Source organism: Anolis carolinensis, unplaced genomic scaffold (genome assembly GCF_035594765.1).
Source record: "Anolis carolinensis isolate JA03-04 unplaced genomic scaffold, rAnoCar3.1.pri scaffold_11, whole genome shotgun sequence".
Taxonomy (NCBI): domain Eukaryota; kingdom Metazoa; phylum Chordata; class Lepidosauria; order Squamata; family Dactyloidae; genus Anolis; species Anolis carolinensis.
The window spans coordinates 253,847-269,761 of record NW_026943822.1 but is presented as its reverse complement, the minus strand read 5'-3'; the positions used below and the strand labels follow the sequence as shown (position 1 = coordinate 269,761).

Genomic DNA, 15,915 nt, shown 5'->3' with positions numbered 1-15,915 from the left:
GGCTTAGTGGTTGTAGCTTATAATTCATCGGAAAGACATTGGCTGTGTCTTGCAGAAGGCCATCTCTGCTTGAGCCTGGCCATCTCCATTGGAAAGGAGCCTTGATCGCTGGGTATGGCCATGCATCCACGTGTCCCTCTTTGTCTCCTCAGGGCCACCTCTTCATCGTCCAGTATGATGACGGCAACGCAGAGGTGGTTTCCATGTGGGTTTGCCGGATGCTGGAAGAGAGGCGCTCGCAGCAGCAGCAGCAGCAGCAACCCCTGCAACCACAGGAAGGGCCTCTCTGAGCAGGACAGATGCTGTATGGATGTCACAAGGAAAAGAAGAGGAGACGGGGACCCCCCAAAGCCCCTTTGGACTCTGCTCACGTTCACAGGAGGGGTCTTTCTGCTACGTTCCATCGGCGGGGGGTGTTTGGATACGTGTCTGGTGACATTTTAGTCAGCATAGACTGCTGTATTCTTTCACACACAAAATCACCCCTCTCCTACATCACAAGGACTTATTCAGCATAGTTAAGACCATATTATTATATATTTTATTAAACCATCTGTATATTTTTTTTGGCTTCAGAGTATTTCATGCACCTTTTCAGTCTTTTTCTAAACATAAATATTGTTGACCGCCTCCTGGGCTCGACTGTTTCTGTCTTCTGGGCCCAGGGATGAAGTTGCCTTGGTTTCTAGTGTGGAAATGCCAGGATGAAGTGAGTACGAACCAGCAAGTGAAAGTGTCTCGGAAGAATAAGCAAGAATCAGCAGGCTTTGGCTGGGAACCTGTATGGCAGAGTGGAGGGCAAAGTGTCTGCAGGTAAAATGATGTGATGTCTGCTCATCTCTTGCTCCTCCATTTCAGTGGCTGATGGAGGATTAGAGGCATGTCCACTTCTCTCTCCATAACCAGATGAAGGACGTCATCTACAAAGGTTATCCAGAGGTTCCAGCAGACGACAGAATCATTCAAAGACCAAGGGACGGGATGGGGTGGGTGGCATTGGTCATTTTAGGGAGAAGAAGAGGATGCAGTACCAGCCTGTCACCGACCTATGAGAGTCATCTGCAGGCGTGCATTGAACGTATTCTTGCATATGTCCCTAGCAGAATCCCAGCCAAGGTGTGCCCAATTAATGTCCCTGCAAGTCCTTTCAGAGTCCTTTGTAGTGAAGGACAAACAACGCAGCAGTCACCCTGGTGAACCAGGCCTAAAATCTATATTACCCAGGGCTGTGTCTACACTGCAAGTACAGCACTGCAATTCCCTCTTAAGTGTCGTGTCTCCATCCTACAGACGGCCATCTCTCAGAAGCATTTCAGCAGTGTACTGCTTTTTTGGGGGGGGGGGGGGCGTTACATGGCCCTTGGGCTGCCTTCCAGCTCTATAGGTCTAACAAACGGGTGAATAGCCTTTGGAGAAGGATAAGGAAGGGCTGCGAGACCCACCATTATGTGCACCCCTGGCAAATTCCCCCAAGAAAGTGATAAAAAATCCAGATTTCCTTCCTTTTCTGCAGAGCTTGGATGTCATACAAATAGAAGACTGTGGCATAATAGCCTGAAAAGTTGTTTTTTTTTTCTTTCCAGTTCCCAAGTTATTAATGCTAGACTAGAGCTAGCATTTCCCAACCATGACCCCTTTGTGCCCAAAAATGACCCCTGGTATATAAAATAGATGTAAAACCAAACACTTACTGATAAAATCAGCATTTTCACGGCTTGGTTAAAAGGAGGTAAGGAGGCATATTTCCTTTTCTATGCAAGGAGGCCCCTAGGCAAATATAATTCTTTTAAAAATTATGTAAGACTTGCTAAACAACTGCTAATATACCAGGTTTGCATTTATGCCTACCTGCCTGCTTTTAACTTGGACATCTTTGTATTTAAGCCGTATTTAACATTCCTTTTGTCCGGTTCTTTCTACCTGAAGAGGTCTGTCACGGTGCCGGCTGGTGCAGGAGAGAGAGCCCAGTGGCCAGAAGTGTTTGGGTGGGGTGGGGTGTCCTTCCCAAGTTGCCCCCCCCCTCCCCAGAAATATAAAGGGGGCCATAAAAGATGGGTTGTGGGGAGGATGGGCTGAACAATTGCCAGGCCTGACCATTACTTCAGAGCTGGCCTGGAAAAGGCTTTGCTTCCTTCCTTCCTTCCTTCCTTGGAGGGATCATCAATCTTCGGGTGAAGGATAGAGATTGCAGGCATGAACTTATAGACTAAAGTTTGTCTTAATTGCTCCGATGTCACAACCTCTCTGGCAGATCAGAGCGCAACGAATGGCTCTGTGGCAGCTGCGGTGCCTCCAGGTGCTTTCTCTAAAAGTGAGACAGATTCCTCTGCTTTTGGCCGACTGAGTTGAGGCAACCCTTCCAGTTATTGATTTCCCCGTGCTTTGCATATCTGTGCCTCTTGCATAAAAGGGCTTCTCTTGAACTTCTGTTTTAAAAAGTCAATATGTAAAGGGCTTTTTTCATCCATCTGGGTAAATACCTTTTCCGAGGGGACTGGACTCTTCACCCATAGCTCCTGATTCCCAAATGGGCCTGTATAGTTTTCAGGAACTGGTTTCCATTTACCAACCAGAGATCCAAGGACTCCAATCAAGGGTATGAATGTGGTTTAAGTGGCAAATGTGGACACTAAAATTCTCAGTTGGGGTTTTAGAGAGAATGTGGGGGGCTGGTTAGAAACATCCTTTGGACCAAGCAATAATGTATAATGGCCCATCAATAATTTCTTCCACCACTCCTTCGTCAAAGTAGCATTCATCCTTGGTTCATTGCATGCAAACGTGTATATGCACACTCATTTTTATCAGGACAGTCTGAAGTCATTTGCACAGTTTTGGCACCACACTGACCAGGTGTGGACAACTGGATGTCATCCTCCAGATGTTTGTTTATCATTAAAAAGGACGCCAGAAATCTTTCATCATTTCTTGTTACACGCAAAGCTCACTGTGCACCATGAAGTCTTCTACTTTGCTACTTCGGGTCCAGGGCAAGCTTCATATTTCTGGGTTTAACGTGGAAACACAAAACTATGGTGAATCTCATTAGAATCAAAGATTTGTGACAGCTCAATTTGGGAACATGGGTAGGTGAAATCACAGGTACTGGTCCCATGGATATGGGGGTCATATTGTATGCTTTGATCCATTCTGTTTACAACTGAACTTGCATTCCAAATAAATCCTTGCCTTCAAGACAATCTGAGAGGGGAAAAACAATCCACATCCTGCTATACCTTACTTCCATTTCTATAAAATCCTTGTGCCTCGTTCCATGCTCAGAATAGCTCGTGTGGACTAGAAGCTCCACTTCCCAGCAATTTGTTGGAAATATTTGGCTTAAAAACTAACCTGTTATTGCTCCTAATAAAACCCTACACACTTGAGCTCAAGTGTTGTATCTGGTACTGTCCAAGGGCCCTTCTGTCTGTATTCTGAATGCGCTGGGTTTTTGCCATTTCCAAATGCTGAGGAAATAAGCCTTTGAAATGCCTCTCTGCCTGCTTCCCCTGGAGCCTCCAAATGCTGCTTCCCATTTGGCGTTGTTGTTGTTGTTTTGGGTTCCTGTCTCCTTAGACATTTTGAAGTCACCCCGCTGTCAGTCTGCCAAGGGCAAGGCATCATTCTTTTGTTTCCTCAAGAGCAGTTGGGGAAGAAGAGCTAACTCTCTTGGAGGACCAGCTTTTATTGGCAAAGGAAACAATTTGCACAGCAGATCAAACTGGGGCTTCAAAACAGTCACAACAACAGCTCTCCAAATGCTTCCAGCTGAGGCAAAGACGGGCCTCCATAGGGTGTGTTTGCATGCCTTGAGAATCTGAATTATTCATTTTTGAATCTTTAGACCACTCTTTCCCAACAAGGCTGCTTAATATTTCTGTAGTGTCTGCTCCAAAGGCAATCCAGGCTCAAAGCCGATGCTTTCTTTGCATCTCCAGCCGACAGGTTGTACAAATCCCACCTGACCCCTGCCTTTGCAATCTTTCTCTCACAAAGGAGCACTTCTGGTATTTAGAAAACCCTGATACAGGAGTCTGAGGAACAATCCCAGATTGAAGGGCCAACAGGCATCAAGGGATGTCTGCCAGGGGCTTGTTCCTGTCATTTAGAGGCCACATTTCTCCCAAAGTGACTCACCAAAACATCCATGAAGACCTAAAGACCACATGATTGGGAGCAGTTCTTTTAAAAAGGCTTCTTTTCTGATTATCTGTTATGCTAAAATGTAATAGAATTGTTATATAAAAGCCAGTGGGAAGAGCATTGGGAGGCCAGTATGGCTCTGCCTCTTCAGGCAAGTGAGCATCCGGATGCCCTGGATTCCTGAAGAAGCCCACAAAACGCTGATGCTCCTGACCATAAGGAGAGCTGCTCAACAGGGGAACTCTCTGCCTCGGAGTCCAGTGGAGGCCCCGTCCTTGGAAGCTCTTAAACAGAGGCTCAATGGCCATCTGTTGGGAGTGGTTTGATTGTGCTTTTCCTGCATTGCAGGAAGTTGGATTGGATGTCCCCTGGGGCCTCTTCCAACTCTATGATTCTATGATCCTTCCTTTGGAATGCAGGTCAAGTCTTTCATAAGGTGCCAAATAAACCATGGAGCTCTGCTGACCACCCCTGAAAATTGCGGATGATTTGAGCAGATGTTTTAACCTATTCATTTTAATAACAAAATCCACAGATTTTAATTAAGTGTCACATATATGAAGCTGATTAGGATGGGTGCACATCCTGGATTTTCTGCTTAATGTTTTGAACTTTTAATGTTAATATCAAGGTGCCAAAACCGCCAAAAGCCAAAGGGAGAGCAATGCACTGCGAGGCACTAGAGAGAGCTTGTGAGGCACTAAAGAGAGCTTCCTCCTTCGCACATCCACCAATGTTAAGAGGTCACACTTGCAAACGGATTCCTATACATCCAGGCAAAGCAAACAGGTCCTAAAAGTTATCATACACGATGGTTTAGCACAGAGGTCCCCAAACTATGGCCTGTGGTCTGAACAGGGCCCTCTGAGGTCCTTTACCCAGCCTCCACTCCTAAACTTTAGACTTACGACTGCCCTGAGTCTGAAACAACTAGAACGGTCCACAACAACAGCAATCCTAATACACTTGACTCTCTCATCAGCCAAAAGCAGGTCCACGCTTCGCATTGAAATGCTAGTCAGTTTATGTTGGTTAGAATTGTTCGTCATTGTAAATATTGTATGATTCTTTCATGGATTTTTGCATTACAAGTAAGTAAGTTATGTGCAGTATTGCATAGGAATTGGTTCATGGGGTTTTCCTTCAAACTATAGTCTGGCCCCTTAGAGTTTGAGGAGCCATGGGTTAGCAGCCTGGGATTGTTGCACTAGAGCTGAGGGAGATCACCACTATGGGCATAGTTTACAGTCCGATTGAAAAGGCAGGTTCAACCGATGTGTCTATGGATATTTGGCCGACACCCACACAACCCTTCTGGCTTTTGAGCGATATATGCATCCTCTGTTCTGGGGTCGTTTTCAAAGGACTGGGGCTTTGCTGCCTAAGACTGGCCCCGGCTGAGACCTTCACCAAAGAGAGGCCCATAAACCACAACCAGCAGAAGACGGGATTTATGGGTTGAGCCTTGCTGGCGATTGAAGAACAGGCCTCGCCCTGGGCTCTGGCGCCTGGATTTGTTTCCTTGCTGTGGCTGCAGCTGCTCAGAGCTGGAATCCCAGAGAGAAGGGTCAAGGTTTATAAGTGGCCCGGTCTCGACCCCAGAGGTTTCATTTCACCTTATTTATTTTTTTAAATGGAAAATGAATGGCTAGGTTTTGAAAGGGACCTTTTCAGCAGCTGATCCAGCACACCTTTCATCTGGCAGAGACCAAGGAGAGGAGGAAGAGGCAAGAGAGGCACCTGCCAACGCTACGAAGGGTGAGTCAGGGGCCCAGTTTGGGTCTTGGGGGTCTGCATGGCTCTGTGCCCTAGCTTCGGATCCTGCTCCAAAGAACTCCGGCTTTCCTTCTCTTCCTTCTGTCCTTCTCTTCCTTTCTTTCCTTCTTCCTCCCTTCCCTCCTTCCTACCCTCCCTTCCCTTTTCTTTCTTTCTTCCTTCCCTTCCTCCCTTCCTTTATTCCCCCTCCTCCCTCCCTCCCTCCCTCCCTCCCCTTTCTCTCTTCCTTCCCTTTCCCTTTTCTTCCTTCCTTCCTTCCTCTCCCCTTCCCATCTCCCTTCCTTTCTTCCCTCCCTCCCTTCCCTTTTATCTCTCTCAACCTTCCCTTTCCCTTTTCTTCCATCCTTCCTTCCCTCCCTTGCCTTCTTTCTCTCTTCCTTCCTTTCCCCTTCCTTCCTTCCCTCCCTCCCCTTCCTCTCTTTCCCCTTCCCTATTTTCTCTCTCCCCCCCCCAAAAAAAAACCCCAGCCCCTTGATTTTCTTCCACTGGAGGGATATAGTCTTGTCCCTGGATGCCTTACATTTGGCAGCTGCGGGGTCTAGTGCACTTCCAGCATGGGAGGGAAGGAAAGAGGAAGCCACTCCCTCTCACCCCAAAAGAATGTGTTGTGGGGTTTGGGGCGGAAGAACTGTGGGGCCTACAGCTTGTGTGGATGGAAGGAAGGTAGCCTATGTACTGTATCTCAAAAACTCAGGGCTGAAGGGGGGAAACGGGGGGTATCTTTGGTTCCAGATGGACCTGGAAGCAGGGTTCACACCAAACAGTGTGCACAATGTTGAACCTTCTATTTATACTTGTGTCCTGATGCTAGTGCTGTTTTATTTTATTTATTTATTTGGTCAGGAATTGGTTGCAACATGTGGGTAGTTGCCTGGAGGCTCATGGAAAAGTGGGTTATAAATGAATATATAGTAGAGTCTCACTTATCCAACATAAACGGGCCGGCACAGTGTTGGATAAGCGAATATGTTGGATAATAAGGAGGCATTCAGGAAAAGCCTATTAAACATCAAATTAAGTTATGATTTTACAAATTAAGCACCAAAACATCATGTTATACGACAAATTTGACAGAAAAAGTAATTCAATATGCAGTAATGCTATGTAGGAATTACTGTATTTATGAATTTAGCACAAAAATATGCTGTATTGAAAACATTGACAACAAAAATGCGTTGGATAATCCAGAATGTTGGATAAGTGAGACTACTGTAGTAATAATAACAAGAAGAAATTAAAAGAAGGCCTGCCAACCATCTGCTGTCCAAGGTGCTGAACTGCCAGCTCTGCCCTGCGCCTGGTCTCTCTTGCCCTCTCTCTCTCTCTCTGCTGTCCAAGGTGCTGAACTGCCAGCTCTGCCCTGAGCCTGGTCTCTCTTGCCCTCTCTCTCTCTCTCTGCTGTCCAGGGTGCTGAACTGCCAGCTCTGCCCTGAGCCTGGTCTCTCTTGCCCCCCCCTCTCTCTCTCTCTGCTGTCCAGGGTGCTGAACTGCCAGCTCTGCCCTGAGCCTGGTCTCTCTTGCCCTCTCTCTCTCTCTCTGCTGTCCAGGGTGCTGAACTGCCAGCTCTGCCCTGCGCCTGGTCTCTCTTGCCCTCTCTCTCTCTCTCTCTCTCTCTGCTGTCCAAGGTGCTGAACTGCCAGCTCTGCCCTGAGCCTGGTCTCTCTTGCCCTCTCTCTCTCTCTCTCTGCTGTCCAAGGTGCTGAACTGCCAGCTCTGCCCTGAGCCTGGTCTCTCTTGCCCCCCCTCTCTCTCTCTCTCTGCTGTCCAAGGTGCTGAACTGCCAGCTCTGCCCTGAGCCTGGTCTCTCTTGCCCTCTCTCTCTCTCTCTCTGCTGTCCAGGGTGCTGAACTGCCAGCTCTGCCCTGAGCCTGGTCTCCCTCTTCTTCTTCCTCTCTCTCTTCCTCTTCCTTCCATGCCCCTCCCCCGCCTTCAAGGGCCCCCTCCCCCCTCCTTCCTTCATTGGCGCGGATCGATGACGGGGCAGCAGGCCCCCCGCGATTGATCGGCCGCTCAAATGGAATTTATTGGGGTCATGGTTTTATATGGTGCTGATACAACTGTTAAATGGGCAACATTCGTTTCCAATCGGAGGCGTTTATTAAACTTCCACGGAATGAGACCGCCGTGATTTATGGGCCAATCTCCCCGCCGAAGGAGGGCCAGGACCCCCAGGAGGGAAGGATAGAGAGAGGGAGAGAAGAAAAGAAGAAAGAAGAGAGAGAAAAGAGGAAGGATGAAAAAGAATGATAGGGAAAGGGAGAGAGAAGAAGAAAGATAGAAAATGAAAGGGAAAGAAAGAGAGAGAAGAAAGGGAAAGAATAAGGAAAGAAAGGAAGAGAGGAGGTAAAGAAGAGACAAGCAAGGAAGGAAGGGAAAGAAAGGAAAAAAAAGAAAAGCAGGGAGAAAAAGAGGAAAAAGAAAAGGAGGATTTAGAAGGAAAAAGAAGAGGAAGAAGAAGAAGAGGAGGAGAAGGAAGAGAGTCCCGTCCCCTGAACTCACCCCAGTCCTTCCTTCCCTTTGCATCCGGCGATCCTTGAGTTTTAATTAGGGAGCGTCGCAATTAATTCCGACGCAGACTCGGAACCACAACGCAGGCCTTAATTACATCTAGGTTTTTTTTAAAATTCCAAACCCATGTTTACACAGTAAGCCAGACGTACCTCCTGATTATCCCCAATACTCTTTATACTGTACTAATTATGTAAATTAAACCTAATTAACTGACAAAAAAGAGAGAAGAAGCTGCAGTTAATCCAACTGTTAAAAGATATGGGATGGAGGAGAAGCTTGGAAAAAGGAGCAACGCATGGAAAGAGAACAGAGGCACCTTCGGAAAGTGGGTGCGGGGGGGGGGATGCCTCCTTTCCCTTGAATTTCGAGGGAGGGAGGGAAGGTAGGAAGGAAGAAAGAAGGCATGATCATCAAGTTTGCAGACGACACCAAATGGGGAGAAGACAGGAGCAGATCTTAACAGATTTGAGAGATGATTGGCCAAAACTAAGAAAATGAACCTCAACAGGGACAAATGCAAGATCCTCCACTAAGGCAGGAAAAAATGGAATGCAAAGAGACAGAATGGGGGACGAGGCCTGGCTCGACAGCAGGACACGTGAAAAGGATCTTGGAGTCCTCGAGGGGAGGAAGGGGAACATGGGCCAACAATGTGATGTGGCAGCTAAAAAAGCCAACGGGATTTTGGCCTGCATCAAGAGGATTCTAGTGTCTAGATCCAGGGAAGTCATACTCCCCTTTTATTCTGCCTTTGTCAGACCACACCTGGAGTCCCACTGTGTCCAATTCTAGGCACCACAATCGAAGGGAGATGTTAACAGGCTGGGATGGGTCCAGAAGAGGACAACTTAAAGGTTCAAGGCTCTGGAGAACAACCCCCACGAGGAGCAGCATAAAGAGCTGCTAAGAGGAAGCTAAGAGGAGACATGATGAGGGCCACTGATCAAGATGTGAGGGGAAGGAATTCATAGGGAGGAAGGAGCAGCTTGTTGTCTGCTGCCCTGGAGACAAGGAGGCAATGGAACAATGGCTTCAAACTACAGAAAGAAAGGAGATTTAGAACTTCCTGACTGTGAGAAGGGCTGTTCAGCAGTGGGACTCTCTGCCCCGGAGTGTGGTGGAGGCTCCTTCTTTGGAGGCTTTTCAGCAGAGGCTGGATGGCCATCTGTTGCGGGTGCTTTAAATTCGATTTTCCTGCTTCTTGGCAGAATGGAGTTGGACTGGATGGCCCACGAGGTATCTTCTATGTTTCTAAGGATGGATGGAACAAAAGAAGGATGGAAGAAAGAAAAGAAGGGAGGGAAGGAGGAAAGATGGATGGATGGATGGATGGATGGATGGATGGAAGGAAGGAAGGAAGGAAGGAAGGAAGGAAGGAAGGAAGGATAGAATCATAGAATAGTAGACTTGGAAGAGACCTCATGGGCCATCCAGTCCAACCCCCTGCCAAGAAGCAGGAAATCGCATTCAAAGCACCCCCGACAGATGGCCATCCAGCCTCTGCTTAAAAGCTTCCAAAGGAGCCTCCACCACAGTCTGGGGGAGAGAGTTCCACTGCCGAACAGCCCTTCTCACAGTGAGTAAGTTCTTCCTGATGTTCAGGTGGAAAGATGAATGGAAGGAGGAAGGAAGGAAGGAAGCCCCAATCCTGTGCCAAAAGGGCCAAGAGATCTCTCTACACCTGTGGTTCCTGCTTCCCTCATTACTGCCTTATTGCTGTTTCCGCAAATCAAAACCTGAGGTCTGGACATATATAGGGATAGATATGGCCTTTAGTTAAAGATTGCTCATCCCCATAGCAATCTGTATCTGTGACCATTTCTGTACCGGTTTACACTTTTTACCTATGTCAACTTGATAAAGACCCAGGGTCTATTCCCATCCCAATTTGCACTTCCAAGAATTTGCAGCACTTTATCAGTCACCTCGTGTTTACAATATTTATATGGGGCACCTTACCCAGTCTACTTTTATAACCTCTCCATTTTAATCCATGTTTTTATTAGCTCTTGTCATTTATTTTTACTGGCTAATGTTTAAATTTTATAAATGTGCATGTTTTTTGTCTATTGTTGTGTTTTATATTGCTATTGTTTTTATTCGGGCTTGGCCCCATGTAAGCCGCCCTGAGTCCCCTTTGGGGAGATAGAGGCGGGGTATAAAAATAAAGTTATTATTATTATTATTATTTTATTATGACACAGCAAACAAGATAGATATGCTGGATTTCATATCACAAAATCCCAAGTCGAACACTTCCCAAGTGTCTAGGACTGTGTGATGTATTTTCGGATGATGCGTGCAGATCCCAGCAGGGTGGCCTTTTGCAGTTGGCAGATCGTAATTTTGTCAATACCTATTGTTTCCAAATGCCAGCTGAGATCTTTTGGCACAGCACCCAGTGTGCCCATCACCACCGGGACCACCTGCACTGGTTTCTGCCAGAGTCTTTGAAGTTCAATCTTGAGGTCCTGATAGCGGCTGAGTTTTTCCTGTTGTTTTTCGTCAATGCGACTGTCACCTGGGATGGCAACATCAATGATCCACAACTGTGATGTCTGGTGTGTTGTGTTCCAGAACTTTGTCAGTCTGGATTCAGAAGTCCCACAGTCTCTTTGCGTGCTCACTTTCCAATACTTTTGCAGGTTTGTGATCCCACCAGTTCTTTGCTGCTGGGAGGTGGTACTTGAGGCATAAGTTCCAATGAATCATTTGGGCCACATAGTTGTGCCTCTGTTTGTAGTCTGTCTGTGCAATTTTCTTACAGCAGCTGAGGATATGATCCATGGTTTCGTCGGTTTCCTTGCAGAATCTGCATTTTGGGTCATCAGCTGATTTTTCGATCTTGGCCTTAATTGCATTTGTTCTGATGGCTTGCTCCTGGGCTGCAAGAATCAGGCCTTCTGTCTCCTTCTTCAGGGTCCCATTCGTGAGCCAGAGCCAGGTCTTCTCCTTATCAGCTTTTCCTTCAATTTTGTCAAGGAACTTTCCATGCCATGTTTTGTTGTGCCAGCTGTCAGCTCTAGTTTGTAGTGCGGTTTTCTTGTACTGGTTTTTTATCTGCTGTGCTTTGAGGAGTTTCTGATTTTTGACTTCAATCAAAGCAGGTTCTTCACTTTGCTTTCCATCTTCTGCCAGGGCATGTTCTTCTTCTTTGACTGCCTGTTTGACTTGTAAGAGTCCTCTGCCCCCTGATTATTATTATTATATGGTGATTGCGACCTGGTTCTTTTTCCCCTTCCTCGACCCCTCCCTCCCTCCCTCCCGCGCACAATAACCCTGAGACAACCTCTACTCGTACAGACGCGGGTCTTTCTCTGTTTAGGATTTGTGGAATGAACCCAGTGCTGGCGGCTTCCTTCCCCGGCGGGGCGCGCGGCTGCCTGGAGCGGGGCCTTCGGACAGCGCCCTCTGCCGGAGCGCCTGGGGAGGGGCCCGCGGCGCTGTCCACGGTGCTGAAGCCCGGCTCTCACGCGGAAGCCGCCTTCTGGGCCTGTCTGCGGGGCTGAACCGCCTCCCTTGCCCTTTGCAACCCCCCCCCTCCCCCATCCCCAACATTTTCTGGATCCCCTGATACTCATGTTGGGAAGAAACGCCAACTTCCGGCTAGAGTCTCCTTGAGAAGAGGAAGCCAAGCTTTAAATATCATAATAAATTCCTTCAAACTCTTCCTCCTCTCCTCCCCTGGGGATATTATGATATGATGGCAATAACAATAATATGAAAATACAACTCTTTTCCCTGTGGCAAACCTTTTCCTCTCTCCTTAAATAATAATTATTATTATCATTATTATTTCCTTCTCCATGGCAAACTTTCCGCCTCTCTTTTTATTATAATAACAACAACTCTTCCCCGGGAAACAACAACAACAAGGTTGTTGTCAAAGGCTTTCCTGGCTGGAACCACTGGGTTGCTGTGAGATTTCCGGACTCTATGTCTATGTTCCAACAATATTGCCATTGGCCACCTTGATTAGCACTGAATAGCCTTTTAACTTCAAAGCCTGGCTGCTTCCTGCCTGGGGGAATCCTTTGTTGGGAGGTGTTAGCTGGCCCTGATTGTATCCTGTCTGGAATTCTCCTGTTTTCTGAGTGTTGTTCTTTATTTGCTGTTCTGATTTTAGATTTTTTTTAATACTGGCAGCCAGATTTTGTTCATTTTCACGGTTTCCTCCTTTCTGCTGGAATTGTCCACATGATTGTGGATTTCAATGGCTTCTCTGTGTAGTCTGACATGGTAGTTGTGGCTACCAGTATGTGATGTTTTGGTACTAAATTCGTAAATACAGTAATGACTACCTAGCATTACTGTGTGTTGAACTACTTTTTTGTCAAATTTGTTGTTAAACATGATGTTTTGGTGCTTAATTTGTAAAATCACAACTTAATTTGATATTTAACAGGCTTTTCCTTAATCCCTCCTTATTATCCAACATATTTGCTTATCCAATGTTCTGTCGGGCCCCGTTTATATTGGATCAGTTGTTGTTTTATTATGTTCTTGGCATTAAATGTTGCCAACTGTTGCAAGCCGCCCTGAGTCCCCCCCCCCCCCCGAGAAGGGCGGGGTATAAATGCTGGAAATAAATAAATAAATGAGACTTTACTGTATGTACAACATATTATATATTATTACCATGGCACAATATTATTACAGTAGAGTCTCACTTATCCAACACTCACTTATCCAACGTTCTGGATTATCCAAGGCATTTTTGTAGTCAATGCTTTCAATACATCGTGATATTTTGGTGCTAAATTTATAAATACAGTAATTACTACATAGCATTACTGCATATTGAACTACTTTTTCTGTCAAATTTGTTGTATAACATGATGTTTTGGTGCTTAATTTGTAAAATCATAACCTAATTTGATGTTTAATAGGCTTTTCCTTAATCCCTCCTTATTATCCAACATATTCGCTTATCCAACATTCTGCCGGCCCGTTTATGTTGGATAAGTGAGACTCTACTGTATATTACATGATCCTATGTTCTTGACTAGGTGCAGTTATTTTCCAATACACAGATGTATAAACCCCACTTGCCTAGTTTCCCAGAGACCTCACAACCTCCGAGGATGCCTGGCATAGATGCAGGCGAAACGTCAGGAGAGAATGCTTCTGGAACATGGCCTGGAAAACTCAAAGCAACCCTACAACAACAACTTCCTTCCCCTTGATAAACTTTCTCTCCTCTCCTTTTATTAGTCCTATACTATTACCACTTCCTTCCAATATTTCCTCCTTTATTGGGAGAAGAATCACTCAAACGCGGGGGGGGGGGGGGGTGTCAGCCTTTCCCTTCCTGTCTCGGGAGGAGAAGGAAACTGGCAGGAAAGGAAGGGAAGGGCTTCGTCTTTCTTCCCCTGGCGTGTTTGTTTTGGTGTGGACCCCCCCCACCCCACCCTCCTCTCAAAGGGCCACAGCCACTCGAGCCCCTCCCTCCCCCCGGGCGACCATTAGCCATGGGTGAGGGCAATGGCTCCCATTTGGGGAGGAGGGACAGTATGATTAATTACAGTTTAATTAAGGCGCCCATTAAGAGGAGAAAACATTCAGAAAACAGCCTGAGGAATGGCGCCCCAGGAAAAAGGGAAGGAAAGGGAAAGGCACAGAAAGGAATCCCAGAATCCTGGCGTTGGGAGAGACCCCAGGGGCCATCTAGTCCAACCCCCTGCCATGTAGGAAAAGCACACAATGCGGAAGGTAAGAAAGGAAGAGGCCGTGGGATTCCTTCCTCCGGCGCCTTTATTCCGGATTAAAGGACTGGTTCGGAATGGAGGCCCCCCAAAGTAAGGCCTCTTCTGCTCCCTTACAAATCCAATGGCATCCAATGAAGGAAGCCCAGAGCTGTCCCTTCCAGCCAAGGAAGGTCTGGGATGGAGCCTTCCCCAGAATAATGAACGGTATCCTTACAAACCATGTTCAAGATTATGAAATAGTTAATACATTATTTCATCATCATCATCATCATCATCATCATGTATGGTTATTACATAATAATAAATAGAATAATTTTATAATGATGCCATTATTATGAAACAATAATAATAATAATAATAAATAGTGTGACTTGCTGAAATAATAATAAATTTCCTCAAATAATGATAATAATAATTTCCCCACCAAATCACTCTATTCATTTTATTCATTCATTCATTTAGACAAATAATATTAATACTCTATTCATAAAATATATATGATATGTTTATTATTGTATTATTTAATAATATAAAAATAAATTCTTCACCAATTCACATAAAATAAAATATATTTAATATTACTATTATTCCATTTAATAATATATTAGTAATAATAATAATTTATTCACCAAATCACAATACTGTATTCAATAATATATATTTAATATTATTATCCTTTTAATAATCTAATATTATTATAATTTCTTCACCAAACAACACTATTCATAAAATATATATATTATTATTATCCGATTTAATAATACAATATTATTTCTTCACCAAATGATGCTATTCATAATATATATATTTAATATTATTCTATTTAATAATAACACAATAATATTATAATTTCTTCCCCAAATGACGCTATTCATAATATAGATATTTAATATTATCCTATTTTATAATATAATAATAATTTATTAATAAATAATAATTTATTCTATTTAATAACATATTATAATTTCCTCACCAAATGACGCCATTCTTAAGAATATATAATATATTTTTCATAATATATTTAATATTATTGTTCTATTTAATAATATAATAATAGTAATACAATTTTTTCACCAAATCACATTAATAATTATTATTATTTGATAATGATGAAATCCTTATTAAATATTTCTATTTCTTGTAAGGTAATAACAATATATTATTATTATTTTATTATGACACAGCAAACAAGATAGATATGCTGGATTTTGTATCACAAAATCACAAGTCGAATACTTCCCAAGTGTCTAGGGCTGTGTGATGTATTATTATTATTATTATTATTATTATTATTTTATTATGACACTGCAAACAAGATAGATATGCTGGATTTTGTATCACAAAATCACAAGTCGAACATTTCCCAAGTGTCTAGGACTGTGTGATGTATTATTATTATTATTATTATTATTATTATTATTATTATTATTTTATTATGACACTGCAAACAAGATAGATATGCTGGATTGTATCACAAAATCACAAGTCGAACACTTCCCAAGTGTCTAGGACTGTGTGATGTATTTTCGGATGAGTAGGGTGGCTATTATTATTATTATTATTATTATTATTATTATTGAAAGGAGAAAACAGAGCTTTCCTCTTTTCAAAGCGGCCCAAAGATCCTTGGATCCAGGCATGACTCTCCCTGATATAAGGCGGTTTGAATCGCATTATATGCCAGTGTGGACCCAGCTATGTTTTGGACTCCAACTCCCACCATTCCTAACAGCCTCAGGCCCTTTCCTTTCCCTTTCGCTTAAGCGGCTGAGGGGGG

The 15,915-nt window shown here is 44.5% G+C and overlaps 1 protein-coding gene and 1 long non-coding RNA gene across 3 annotated transcripts in view; one reads left to right on the top strand and one right to left on the bottom strand.

Moving 5' to 3' along the window:
* The window catches only part of map2k5 (mitogen-activated protein kinase kinase 5), a 154,082-nt gene extending 153,519 nt beyond the window's left edge, over positions 1-563 (top strand). For both annotated transcript variants that reach the window (XM_062963086.1, XM_062963085.1), the window contains one exon: positions 153-563. In XM_062963086.1, the coding sequence (XP_062819156.1) occupies positions 153-290 (138 nt within the window). In that variant the 3' untranslated portion in view covers positions 291-563. The remainder of the gene's footprint in view (positions 1-152) is intronic.
* LOC107983519 (uncharacterized) overlaps positions 1-15,915 on the bottom strand; it is a 111,195-nt gene that overhangs the window by 43,079 nt on the left and 52,201 nt on the right. The gene's annotated exons all lie outside the window — the stretch shown is intronic.